At 39.9% G+C, this 12,367-nt stretch overlaps 1 protein-coding gene across 1 annotated transcript in view; it reads left to right on the top strand.

Moving 5' to 3' along the window:
* AFAP1 (actin filament associated protein 1) overlaps positions 1 to 11,428 on the top strand; it is a 60,455-nt gene extending 49,027 nt beyond the window's left edge. The window contains exons 14-17 of the mRNA XM_032219147.1: positions 448 to 612; positions 1,467 to 1,657; positions 3,458 to 3,619; positions 8,942 to 11,428. Of these exons, the coding sequence (XP_032075038.1) occupies positions 448 to 612; positions 1,467 to 1,657; positions 3,458 to 3,619; positions 8,942 to 8,968 (545 nt within the window). The 3' untranslated portion in view covers positions 8,969 to 11,428. The remainder of the gene's footprint in view (positions 1 to 447; positions 613 to 1,466; positions 1,658 to 3,457; positions 3,620 to 8,941) is intronic.
* Positions 11,429 to 12,367: the final 939 nt, after the last annotated feature.

Here is a 12,367-nt window from a genome sequence, read left to right as displayed (position 1 = left end):
TGTGCCTGTTTTCAAGGCCTTGAAGCTTGGGAAAACAACGTGAATTCCTCCAAACATCTGAGCAGTTCCCAAAACACCTATGTTGCTCGCCATTAGCCAAAGATAAATTGGTCAGGGGGAGGGCCAGGATGAAGGGGAAAAGTTTGTAACTTTTGGGCCCTAAACTTTAGTTCTAGCATGCTTTTACTTTAGCCAGTAGCCCTTAGGAAAAGAACCTGTCACTTCAACCATATGGAGTCGAGGGTCTTTCTTTCCTACGGGATCTGACTGTGGCAGGTCTGAAAAGAGGTATGTTGTCAAATACAGAATAATAATACAAGAAATCTTTGTTAAAACATTGGATTGCAAGTGGACATTCAAGTAAATGGGATGCCTAGATTTGGCTTAGTCTTTCATTCTGACATAAGTTTCCTAGTTCAGATATCTTATTATTAAACTTTTGTGTAGATGCAGATCAATACAAGTATGGAAAGAACCGCGTTGAAGCAGATGCAAAGAGATTACAGACAAAAGAGGAGGAACTATTAAAGAAAAAAGAAATCCTGAGGAATCACTTGGCTCAGTTACGAAAGGAAAGGAAAGACCTCCGGGCAGCTCTTGAAATGAATCCTGGTATGCTAGGCACATTTTGTTTATAATCAGAGTATCAGGAAATAATGTCCAGAAATAGCTTTTTAAATTATTTTTCCGTGGAAAGGTACAAGCTTAGAAACAGAGTTGTTATACAGATGAAGTCCCCTCCTGTTTATAACTTAAGGGACTTTGCTTTACAAAGATGAGACCAATAGATAAACTGTTACTCCATGCCAAGTTTCTGTCCCTTTGTAATATTCAATTAAATTTGAGGTTGCTGCTGAAATAATGAGACATTGTGTTTCCATATTCTTTTCAATGACAGCGAATGTTATGAAGAGGGTGGCAGAGATTCTTATTTGTTTCTTTGTTTTACAGCAGTTGTGTTGTAGTTGTGTATATGATGTTACAGAAGAGGAGGCAACTGTTCTAGCATTAAAGTGCCACTTTCAAGGTAGTTCTGTGTTATAGATAGCATTTTTATACTATTTTATTTGCCAGGCTAGATCATATCAATGAAATTAAATGCTAAAGACTAGTTTATACTATTGAATAACCATAGCACTAGATATAACCTACTTTGGCAATAATTTGCTGATGCAGTCTTAATTATTGCCTTTTAATTATAGAATATTTCATCCAACCAGAGTGATATTGAGGTGGGTGGCTATAACAATTGAAATTATAAGTAGAAAAGCAAATTAACAAACTTGGCTACATTAATGTAGATGATCAGATTACAGTAACTTGCATTTGATGAATGGTGATGACTCACTTCTGAAGTTCCCTGCTGTGAAGTGTCTTCACTTTCCTGCTTCTTAGCCCTGGGTTTAAGAACAGAGTGTACAATTTTATCACAGCCTCAAAGATCATTTCTCTCCTCTGGATTTCAGGCAAGAAATCCCTAGTAATTCTTGAAGATAAATTAAAGAAGTTGGAAGAAGAGTGTAAGTTGAAAGAGTCTGAGCGGGTGTCTCTGGAACTAGAGTTGACAGAAGTGAAAGAGAATTTGAAAAAGGCTTTGGCTGGAGGCATCACACTAGGATTGGCAATTGAGCCTAAATCACAGAATTTAACTGCACAGGTATTTTAATTTAAATAAATTTATTTTAATTTAATTTAAACTTAAATAGATTCTACTGTAAAATATATTTTATAAACCACTTAAGTATTTCGCTATTTTTAAATAATTACTATCTGTCATGCTCCACATATGAGATTCAGCACTCAACTCTGTCATTTGTCTACACACTTTTGCTTGTTTAGATCTGTTACTATCTGTGGAATTATTATGCCATCTGACTTTGGCCTTGTGTAGCACATTGAGCACCACAGTTGACAAGATTGTGTGAAAACATGGATGGAGATAAAATGTATTTTAAAAATTAAACATATCTGAAATTCTGGAACTTCTAACTCAAATATGCACCCTGTTTGTACCCATGCCTCTGTAAGATTGGAAGGTAGTCAATGTACCGTATATACTCGAGTATAGGCCGACCCGAATATAAGCCGAGGCACCTAATTTTACCACAAAAAACTGGAAAAGTTATTGACTCGAGTATAAGCCTAGGGTGGGAAATGCAGCAGCTACCGGTAAATTTCAAAAATAAAAATAGATACCAATAATGTTTTTGAATATTTATTTCAAAGAAAAACAGTAAACTAGCGGTGTATTCAATGAAATACTTCACTCACCTCATGATGCTGATGTCCCGCTGTGATGATGATGTCCCGTGCAGCCGCGGGAGCGATGTCCCGCCTCCTATGACACACGGCACAGTGATTCCTATCATTGGATCACTGTACCAGAGGAGGTGGGACATCGCTATGTGGCTGCTTGCCATAACAAGGAGGAGGTGGGACATCGTTGCAGAGCGGCAGGAGGGGGAGGAAGGGGAATCGTAAGACAGCCCTGCATTACATTAGAACGTGAGGAGGGGGGATGGTGCGGTGCGCGCTGCGCGGCAAACTGACACAGAGGGAGGGGAAACTCACAGGGGCACTGGGCCATTCACGAGTGTCACCCAGCGGCATGGCCCCGCCCCTTTTTCTCCTCCATTTCGGGCAAATTTTTCACTGACTCGAGTATAAGCCGAGGCGGCTTTTTTCAGCCCAAAAAGTGGGCTGAAAAACTAGGCTTATACTCGAGTATATACAGTAATTAATTTTTTAGAAGGAGTCACAGAGAGATCCAGAAAATCATAGGTCTGCCAGGTTAATGTATCTTCTGCGGAAGATAATAGAGGCTGCTGTTAAAGATAAAATTTGGAGACAAAGGCCTTGGTTAAGGAGACCCAACATGGCTTCTCTAAGGGAAGGCCCTATTTTAGTTAATCTACCCAAGTATTTGAGGGTATTGATAAGCATGTGGATAAGGGCAAACCAGTAGATATCAACTGGTTTGCTGGTGTTTCAAAAAGTGTTTGATGAAGTCCAAAATCAAAGACTTCACAGTAAGCTTAAGAGCCATCGGATAAAAAGGCAGGTTCTCTTATGGGTGAGCAACCTGACAATAGCAAACAGAATTGCAACAAATTTATAGTTGTTCACAATGGAGGGATAAAATTAGTGGGGTCCTCTTAGGACCAGTCCTTTTTATAAATGATTCAGGCATGATTAGAATAGCCATGTTTGCTGATGAGAGATATACATTTGTTCTCTACTAGTAGATTTCAAGTTATGTGGCTCTGAAATTATTATCTCATTCCTGACTGTGTACCTGCCAATTTTACACTGTTACTTGTTCTTTCAAACCAATCTTCACATTTGTCCAAGAGGATAATATCCTCTTCTCAAGATCCAGGATAGTTTTAACTGCTGATACAACTATTGACACTATTTGATAACTGTGGTTTGAAGTTGTTTTCTACTTATTATTTAGTCTCCAGTTCTAAGGCATCAGACTCTGGAAAATTCACCCATCTCCAGTTGTGATACAAGTGATACAGAATGTTCTATGCCTGTGAATAGTGCAATTGTCCTGAAAAGACATTCTTCCTCAAGCACCTCTCCATGCCGAGGCCATGTGCTTCAGAAGGCAAAGGTGAGAGTCATACGGTTGTTACATATTCTCTTACTATTATTAAGTGGCTTGATTTATTTATCCTTTCTCCATAGTAGAGAAGCCAGTTTGCTGTCTTGCTTTGCTTTGAAAGAAGATACTATTGCTCAGAAAAAAAAAACCTTGTTTACTGTTCTGACCCCCCTCGTCCCACACCAACACACACTCCGAGCGAAAGATAAGTTATGGCATTTAATTAACAGACAGACAGGTCCTTGGCAGCAAACCGGCACAGACAAGCTTGGGCAGCAATCCAGCATAGATAAGACGTGGCAGCAATCCAGCCTGCCAAGCTCACAATAATGTTCTCCGACATTAGTTCCTGCGTTGACTTCTGCAAAAGGGGCGTGTGCACAAGCAGTCCTTTTATAGTCTGGAGAGGAGCCTAATGACCACCAGCTGAGTGCAATTACCTCCTGTAATTGCGTAATTGTTCCTTACACCTATTAGCTCTCCGGTGCCGGGCATCTAGGAACAGCTCCCTTGGCTCCTCCCCACTGCTGACATCCGGATCATACTCTCTTGTCTCCTCCCCACTGGTCCCACGCTCAGGTGCCTCCTGGTGGCCAACCAGCCTCTCTGCGCCCTGCTCGGAGTCGGCTCCTGCTGGGCCACAACAGGTTACTATATTACCCTTCAAAAGTTTGTTCTTTTAGTTCAAGTGAGAGAAAAACTGTGGAAAAATAGTTCTCCAGTTGCAGTACGATTCTGTAAAGTTGGATTTTTTTTTGTATGTTTGCTTACCTTTGCCATGAATGTTATCGTAACATTGAGTTTTACATATAAATAAAGTCCACCAGAACAAATGACTCTAAAGTTTGGTTTTTGCTTCATTATTTCCTAAACACATTCATCTATGTGTTTATCTATCATCTGTGAGGATAAAAATATAATAATCCCCCTATTTCAATCAATTTGAAAAAAGAACTGGAGCTATTTGTTCAACAATAAAAGCTTATTTGAGCCAGCCTTGCCTCACATAAACTTAAACATTGACTTCTCTTATTGCAGTAAAATCTTCCCACATAAATAATCAAAAGAAATTTCTGTAGACTTCAGTAAAAATAGTTATTTGTAAAGATGAAGAAAAATATTTATGAAGCTCTACACAAACTAGCGCCCACTCAGAAAAATAGCCTTGAAATAGAAATGTTTAGGACAATTATGTAGTTTTCAAAGTATGGATTGTGCTATCAAAATCACTACAAGAGTGCAAGGTGAAATTATTCAGGTGATCACAAACAATCTCACAGTAAACAGTATCAAGATTTGCAAGTATCTTTCATGTTAGCTAAAGTCGATGTTCATGATTTTATCATAGCTTGAGCTGAATTCAGATTCAAACTTAGACTGCCGATCTGCAGAGGGAAATGAGGAACTGGCCTCCAGAAGCCCCAAAACCTTGAGATAGGAGCAAATATTGGCCATAAATTGCCTACCCTTGATTCATATTAATTGTTTTATGAGGGAGAACAAGCAAAGTCTAGCAATTGGAACTGTGTGAGAATTACATCCACCTACCAATCACCTATTGTGTTTGTCTGAAGCCAAGTCTCAAAGGAAGCTCTTAAGCTTGTCAGATGCCCAAATACAGAATCACATTATACTAGATTGCACTTTAATTTTTGCTTAGCAACTGCCTCATTAAGCAACTATTCAAAGTTACAATGGTGCTGAAAAAACTAATCTTAGTACCAATGTTTGCATTTATGACCATTACAGCACCTCTCACTCACAAGATTTCCATTATAATTAGTACATGTTGTCCTGTGCCTGACTTGTTATTCTTCTTTCCCCACCCCCTTGCAAAGGTGAGAGATTGGGAAGAATTAAATAATATGGTGGCATCAGCAGCCCTGAGTATGCTATACAAATAATCCAGTGTATTCCCCATAGTGTGTCTTTCTCCAATCTTTCCACACATGGAATAGGGGATGAATAAGGCACAGGAGAGATTGCCTACAGAAACAGTTTTTTCTTCCCCTCCCCCTTTGCAGAGCACAAATTATCTCTGTAGACAATCTCTTCTGGCCTGGTCTAGCCTCCCCCCTCTTCACAGGATACTTTGAAAAAAAGGGGTTACAAGAGAGTAAGCAGGAAGGCAGTGGGGAATACACTAGACTGTTTGCATAGCACTCTCAGGGGTGCTGGCACCAGAGCATTGATTTTGATATTCCCTGTTGTGTGCCTGCTTACTCTCTTGTATTCCCTTCTTCTCCAATGAAGAAGGAAATACAAGAGAGTAATTCCTTTCCTGCTAATTATCCCCTGCTGGGGGGAGTGTTCCAAAGGGGTGGGAGTGGCTAGGAAGCAGATAAAAGCTGAGGGTGCAAAACTAATTAGACCTGTCAGTTTTAAGCTGGCTATTCCAGCCCATAGTATACTGTGAAGAACCCAAAGGGCAATGGAAATGGGAAGCACAGTTACAGTCATGTGATTTCCCAAGACCATTTTACTTAATGACAGAACTGTTGGTCACAATTGTGGTTGCTAAGTGAGGACTCCCTGCTTAACAGTTGATTTTATTGAAATCATACATTATGCAGGTTCTGATTTCATCATGTTTATGTTTTGAGTCAGTAAGATTCTGAAGCTCTATAATGGGGCATCCCAGCTTTGTTGGATGGCCATATTGGCTGAGCAATTATGGTGTTAACATCTAAGGCGTTTCCATGACTACTATCAACTTTAGAAGGGAGAAGAATTCCATGCATACCTTCGGTCTCATATTTCTACAATCTAGTTGGCGAATATGATTTATGACACAGGACAGAAGGGGGGAGTTAGGAGGGTAAAGTTCAAATGCAATTAAGCGGAAGCCAGTTTAGGCTCCACAGAAGTAATGCTAAATGTTAATCCTATTAAATGAATGGGTTGTGTTTGAACTCTGTCTCGAGGCTCGTAAATTAATTAGGTCATCTCTTGGGAACTTCACAGAGAGCCTGATTCCGATATAATATCAGGACCTCGCAGAAGTATTCAGCGAGGGCGAGTGCAATGTTCTGCCTCCCCACCGGGAGACATTGTGCCATCAAAATCATCCCTGGGGCAAAACTACCCAAGCCGAAACTGTACGCCGTGACACCGCAGGAAATACAAGAGATGCGCAAATACATAGACAAAAACCTAGCAAGGGGTTTCATTGAGCCAGCCAAGCCACAGGTCGCGGCACCAGTCCTCTTCAAAGAAAAAAAAGATGGATCTATGAGGTTGTGTGTGGACTTTCGAGGGATAAATGGGGTGTGCGTACACAACCTATACCGCCTCCCTCTCATGCAGGACATGCTATCTCATCTGGCCAAGGGAAAAGTCTTCACCAAACTAGACCTCAGAGAAGCATACTACCGAGTACGTATCAGAGAGGGAGATGAGTGGAAAACAGCGTTCAACTGCTCCCTAGGGAGCTTTCAATTCAAAGTGATGCTGACACCCTCTCCCGCATGCCTCAGTACAAATGCGAATGGGAGCACATAGTGGACACCATCATTCCCTCTACTCAAACAGCTGCCCAAGTAACCACCAGGCGGCAACACCGTGACCGGCAAGACCAACCCGCAAGCAACGTAACCATGAGACTCAAAACCTGCATAAAGTCTGGCATAAAGTTGTGGATAGTTACATGAAAAGTTGCACCATCTGCGTCACAATGAAGAGACGACTGGGAAAACCCTCCGGACTGCTGCAAACAGTAGCAGAGCCAACGAGGCCATGGGAGAAGATCGCAATGGACTTTATAGTAGAGTTGCCAAAAAGTGGGAGAAACACTATGATTTGGACTGTAATAGATCTGTTCTCCAAACAGGTACATTTCATACCCTGTAGTGGACGACCCTTGGCTCACAAGCTGGCTATACTGTTCGTGAAGCATATCTACCAACTGCATGGAGTGCCTCAAAGAATTATCTCAGACAGAGGGGTCCAGTTCATGGCTAAGTTCTGGAGGGAGTTCCTGCGGTCCATTGGGTCATTTCAAGGTCTTAGTTCAGCTTTTCATCCGAGCACTAATGAGGCAGCAGAGAGACAACGCCATGATAGAGCAGTACCTGAGGTGCTACGTGAACTATCAGCAGTCCAATTGGGCAGACCTTTTATCTTTTGCTGAGGTCGCGTACAATAATGCTGTTCACAGTAGCACAGGACTCATGCTGTTCAAAATAGTGAGTGGTATGGACTTTGTCCCAATGCCTGAGTATCCAAGGGATCCCCCCTCCTCTGTCAGCTTGACTGATTGGATGTCGATGCTGAAAGCAACCTGGGAAAATGTCAAAAGGGCACTGGCTAAAGTGGCACAAACCTATAAGAAACAGGCAGATAAACACCGGGCTCCGCAATGGCCATTCCGGGTGGGAGAGAAAGTTTACCTCGCCACAAAATATTTGAGATTAAGACTGCCTAGCAAGAAACTGGGGCCGAAGTTTATGGGACCATTCTCCATAGTAAAGATCATCAACCCAGTCACAGTGCAATTGAAATTACCTCAATTGTTGGGGAAGATACACCCAGTGTTTCATAGTAGCCTCTTGAAACCTGTGATTGGATCCACTCTGAGACCACTACCCCAGGAGCCCCCGGGCCCTATGGTCATAGGGGGCCAAACCCATTATAAAATTCAACGAATCCTCGATTCAAGATGGCACAGGAGACAACTCCAATACTTAATCAAGTGGAAGGGCTACCCCTTATCAGAGGCATTTTGGGTGAAAAGTAGAAATATCCAGGCTGATCGCCTTATAGCAAAATTCCATGCAGAAAATCCAAGCAAGCCTGGGGGAGGGACACATCCCTAAGTTATACACCTATACTCAAATTGCTTGTTTTACTCAGGTCGCTTTCAGGAAGTGATGGGGGCCAGATGTAAACTTCTAAAGTGTTTCCATGACTACTATCAACTTTAGAAGGGAAGAGAATTCCATGTATACCTTCGGTCTCATATTTCTACAATGTAGTTGGCGAATATGATTTATGATGCGGGACAGAAGGGGGAAGTTAGGAGGGTAAAGTTCAAATGCAATTGAGCTGAAGCCAGTTTAGGCTCCACAGAAGTAATGCTAAGATGTTGATCCTGATAAATGAATGGGTTTTGTTTGAACTCTGTCTCGAGGCTCATAAATTAATTAGGTCATCTCTTGGGAACTTGAGATATGGTAGTTGAAGCCCACACCCTTAGAAGTTATGAGATCTTGGAATTTCTTTCTGGAATTGTCTTGTTTTTTAATCCAAATTGGTGCATAATGTTTGACTCAGCTGATATGAATATATGTGCATTTGTAATTACGTTAACATTTTATTTTTCATTCTTTCTAGGAGTGGGAGATGAAAAATGGAACATAAAGAAGTACAATTACTATTAGAATTCTGCTTTGGGACTCTTGACTCAAGATGGACTAAGAAAGATTAATCTGCACAGGGGTATTAAATGGGTTGTCAGTTCTGTTTAGTGAATGGTCAGTATGCTTAATGCAGCTTAAAAGGGGGCCCTTCTTGAATGTGTCATTTCAAATGCAGTGATTATTTACTCACTTAAAAATATGAAAGGAACAGTTTAAATGATTACAGTAGATGGATCAGGTAAAACTAGCACTAGCAATTGTGTTGAATGGAAATGGAGATTGGCATGTTTCAGTACCCATTTGGAATAGTGTTAGATACATTTTCATTATCATTATATCATTAATTTCATATCATATCTAATGATATGAAATCCAATGTTGACTCTCTAAGACCTTGCTGTATGAATGTGGGGATTCACAGGATTGTAATATTGATTCAAAGCTTATGAATTTTATACTAGAGAAGAATGGAAAGCTGTAGTCTTTGCAGAAATTACACAAGTGCTGTTTTCCATGGTGACTAGAGATCAGAGAAGGACTAAATTCTCCACTAGGAAGGGAAATTAGAGCAAATAGAAAAACATCTTCCAAACCCAAGTAATAATACTGGTCTGTTTTGAACTTTTTTTAAAAAAAATGTATTTATTTCCTAGCTTGTTTTGAAATGTTTTTACGGATTTTATTTTCAAAAATTAAATAGCAATGGGTGCCACTTTACAGACACGAAAAAGCTCCACAACATAAAAGCTGATGTTTTGAAGCAACTTTAGGAAAGAATCAGAATAACAAATAAGCCATCATTGTATTCTAAAACTTTTCAAAACAAAAGATAAATTTGGATTAAAAAATCCAAAATATTTAAGTTTGTTAATTCTAAATTAAAAATCCTTAAAATTCCTACTTTCTTTCTCTAATGGAAGCAGCAATGAATGTTTCCCTCAAAAAAGAAATGGCAGTGTTATTTCTAAAATCTGTTGTCTGTTAAAAAGGGACAGAGTGTTGTAAAGCAGCTATGTAAAATTTGTTTTCAAAAGACATTCTTTTCACGCTGTGGCTTAGGACACAAATCTGAAGTGTGAGTTAGGAAGCGCCCAGCTGGGAAACATTGGGGAACCCAGGATGTCTCTGTGTCTTAGTTTCCAAACACCATTTTCAGTACAGAAACTCCAGACTTGCAGACTTAATGAGATAGTATTTGTGAAGTACTTACAATGCTTGAAATAGTCTGTATACCTTTTCATTATTGTCTTTCCATCTTCAAAGAAAATGTAAAATGTCTCTTCAGGTAGATTCGACTACTCCCTTCTGTGTATATGGGCTGCTCCAATATCATCTGGATAGGATGCAACACAGCTTGACAGAGAAATCCTCCATCGGATAGTAAATAGATTTGCAATGCTTTTGCATCCTTTTCTCCCCTTTTCAGTTCTATTTCTTATTGAAGAGCTGTGACAAAAATCATGGCTGGAGATGCTCAGTGTTTTCTCCTTTGTTCCCTTCCCTGTCATATTGAAGTAGAAAGTCCTTACAAGAAGCTGCTGCTGATAGGAAGTTCTGAGTAAGTGACAAAGTAGCCAGAGTTGGCTCTGTGCCCTTTGTTTCTCCAACCATCTCTCTCGTGTTTGAGCTACAGTAGCTAGAAACTTTCAAAATGGCAGGATCCACAACTAACATTACTTGTGAGAACAGAGACCAAAGAACTCTAAACTAGCGACTATTTCTTTACGCACCTGTACCTCTCACTTTATAACACAAGTGACAACTTGAAGAATCAAAGTCTAACTCTAAAATGCATTTATTTTTAAAGCACCTAGCTTTTTGCTAACTAGAGAGCCAGGAAGAAAGAATTGTGGTGGGAGAGAAGTGCTTGTGGGAGGCAGAAGGCTTTGGGCATCAATTCCTTTTTATAATTTAATCTCCAGCTCTGCATTTGGATATGGCATTTATTCTTTGTATTGCCTAAGTTCCTCATGTCCACAAACTGCAGGTGATAATAGAACTAAAGATTTTACAGTTTGCCATGACCAGCCACAGCTTCAGGATGGAGGTAGCTTATTTTTTTAATCCTGAAATGATCTTGCTAAGTCTCTAATAAGTGGCTTAAAAAATATTCTGAGATACCTGTTCTTTAGAATGCTCTGTTGGTATTGGGTTTATTAAGCCTTTGCTGAAGCCCTACAAATGCTTTTAGGCCTTTCCTGTACAAATACAGTTAATCTTTAGATGATTATTTTTTAATTTATTATAATTTAATTGTGGAGAGCTACTTTGGTGTAAAGGTTAAGACATCAGACTATGAACTGGGAGACTGTGAATTTTATTTTGCCGTAGGCACAAAGCCTTGGGCTCGTCACTCTCCAGTAACTGACTTTGGGTCTGTCGCACTCTCAGCCTTAAGAAGGAAGCCGTGGCAAACCACTTCTGAAAAACCTTGCCAAGGAAACTGCAGAGACTAGACCAAGCAGTAATCAGGAGTCAGAAAATGACTCAAAGGCACCCAAGCTATTTTTGAGAAAATTGCATGGGAAAACTGCATACATTTAAAACACAAATACTGGGCTGCCATGAAAATTCTGCCTGAATTTAGGGAAAAAAACATATTAAAATGTCCTTGGGTGATAACCACCATAATTGAGAAGATTCATCTTCCCTTTGGTGACATTTATTAAGGATTAATGTCTGTATTTAAGTTCCAGATGTTCTAGACATCCATAAATTATTCTAGCTTCCATAATGCTCATAGGGTGTTTGTAAAACTATTAACAGATCATTACACATCTTGATGATAGATGGACTTTTTTCATTTTCTACAAGAAAGGCTGTGGCAGGAAGATGAATTAGGAACTGATTTTTGGGAGTCCAGTCATAATCAAAAGTAAACAATTTTCTAGAGTTGTAGGGACATCAGTTATTTCAAACTGTTAGCTCAGACAGAGAATGAGATCAACATGGGATACACAGCGCAGTGTAAGTAGGCATAATGTGCTCATACATCGCTTCTTTGGTATTATGTTTCCTTGAAGATTTAATTTATAAAGATACATTTAATTTTAAATAGCATGTGCCCAGCTTTATTTCCAAAAATGTATGTGAGCTTTATATGCTTTGCATCTGGCTGAAAAATCCATCCAAAGTGTAGCCCTGCTTACTGGCTGTCTTGAATCTTCTGAGCAGGCTAGGAGTAATTCCCAATGAATCCTTGTTTCCATTTTATCAAAAAATTGAGAGCAGCGCTATGCTTGGAAAGGAATTGGCATATAAAACAGCCTATATTTGGGTGTGCCAGTGAGGAACTGTATATGCAATTGGTTGTAGGACTATCTTCTTGTTTATGCGAGAAAGATGAAGGGGGATAAACATTCCATAAATGGGGTATACTTTTGAAGCTCTGAATTTACAT

The sequence above is a fragment of the Thamnophis elegans genome, chromosome 6 (assembly GCF_009769535.1).
Source record: "Thamnophis elegans isolate rThaEle1 chromosome 6, rThaEle1.pri, whole genome shotgun sequence".
NCBI lineage: Eukaryota > Metazoa > Chordata > Lepidosauria > Squamata > Colubridae > Thamnophis > Thamnophis elegans.
The sequence above is the reverse complement of the archived record's forward strand: the minus strand, read 5'-3'. Positions and strand labels throughout refer to the sequence as shown.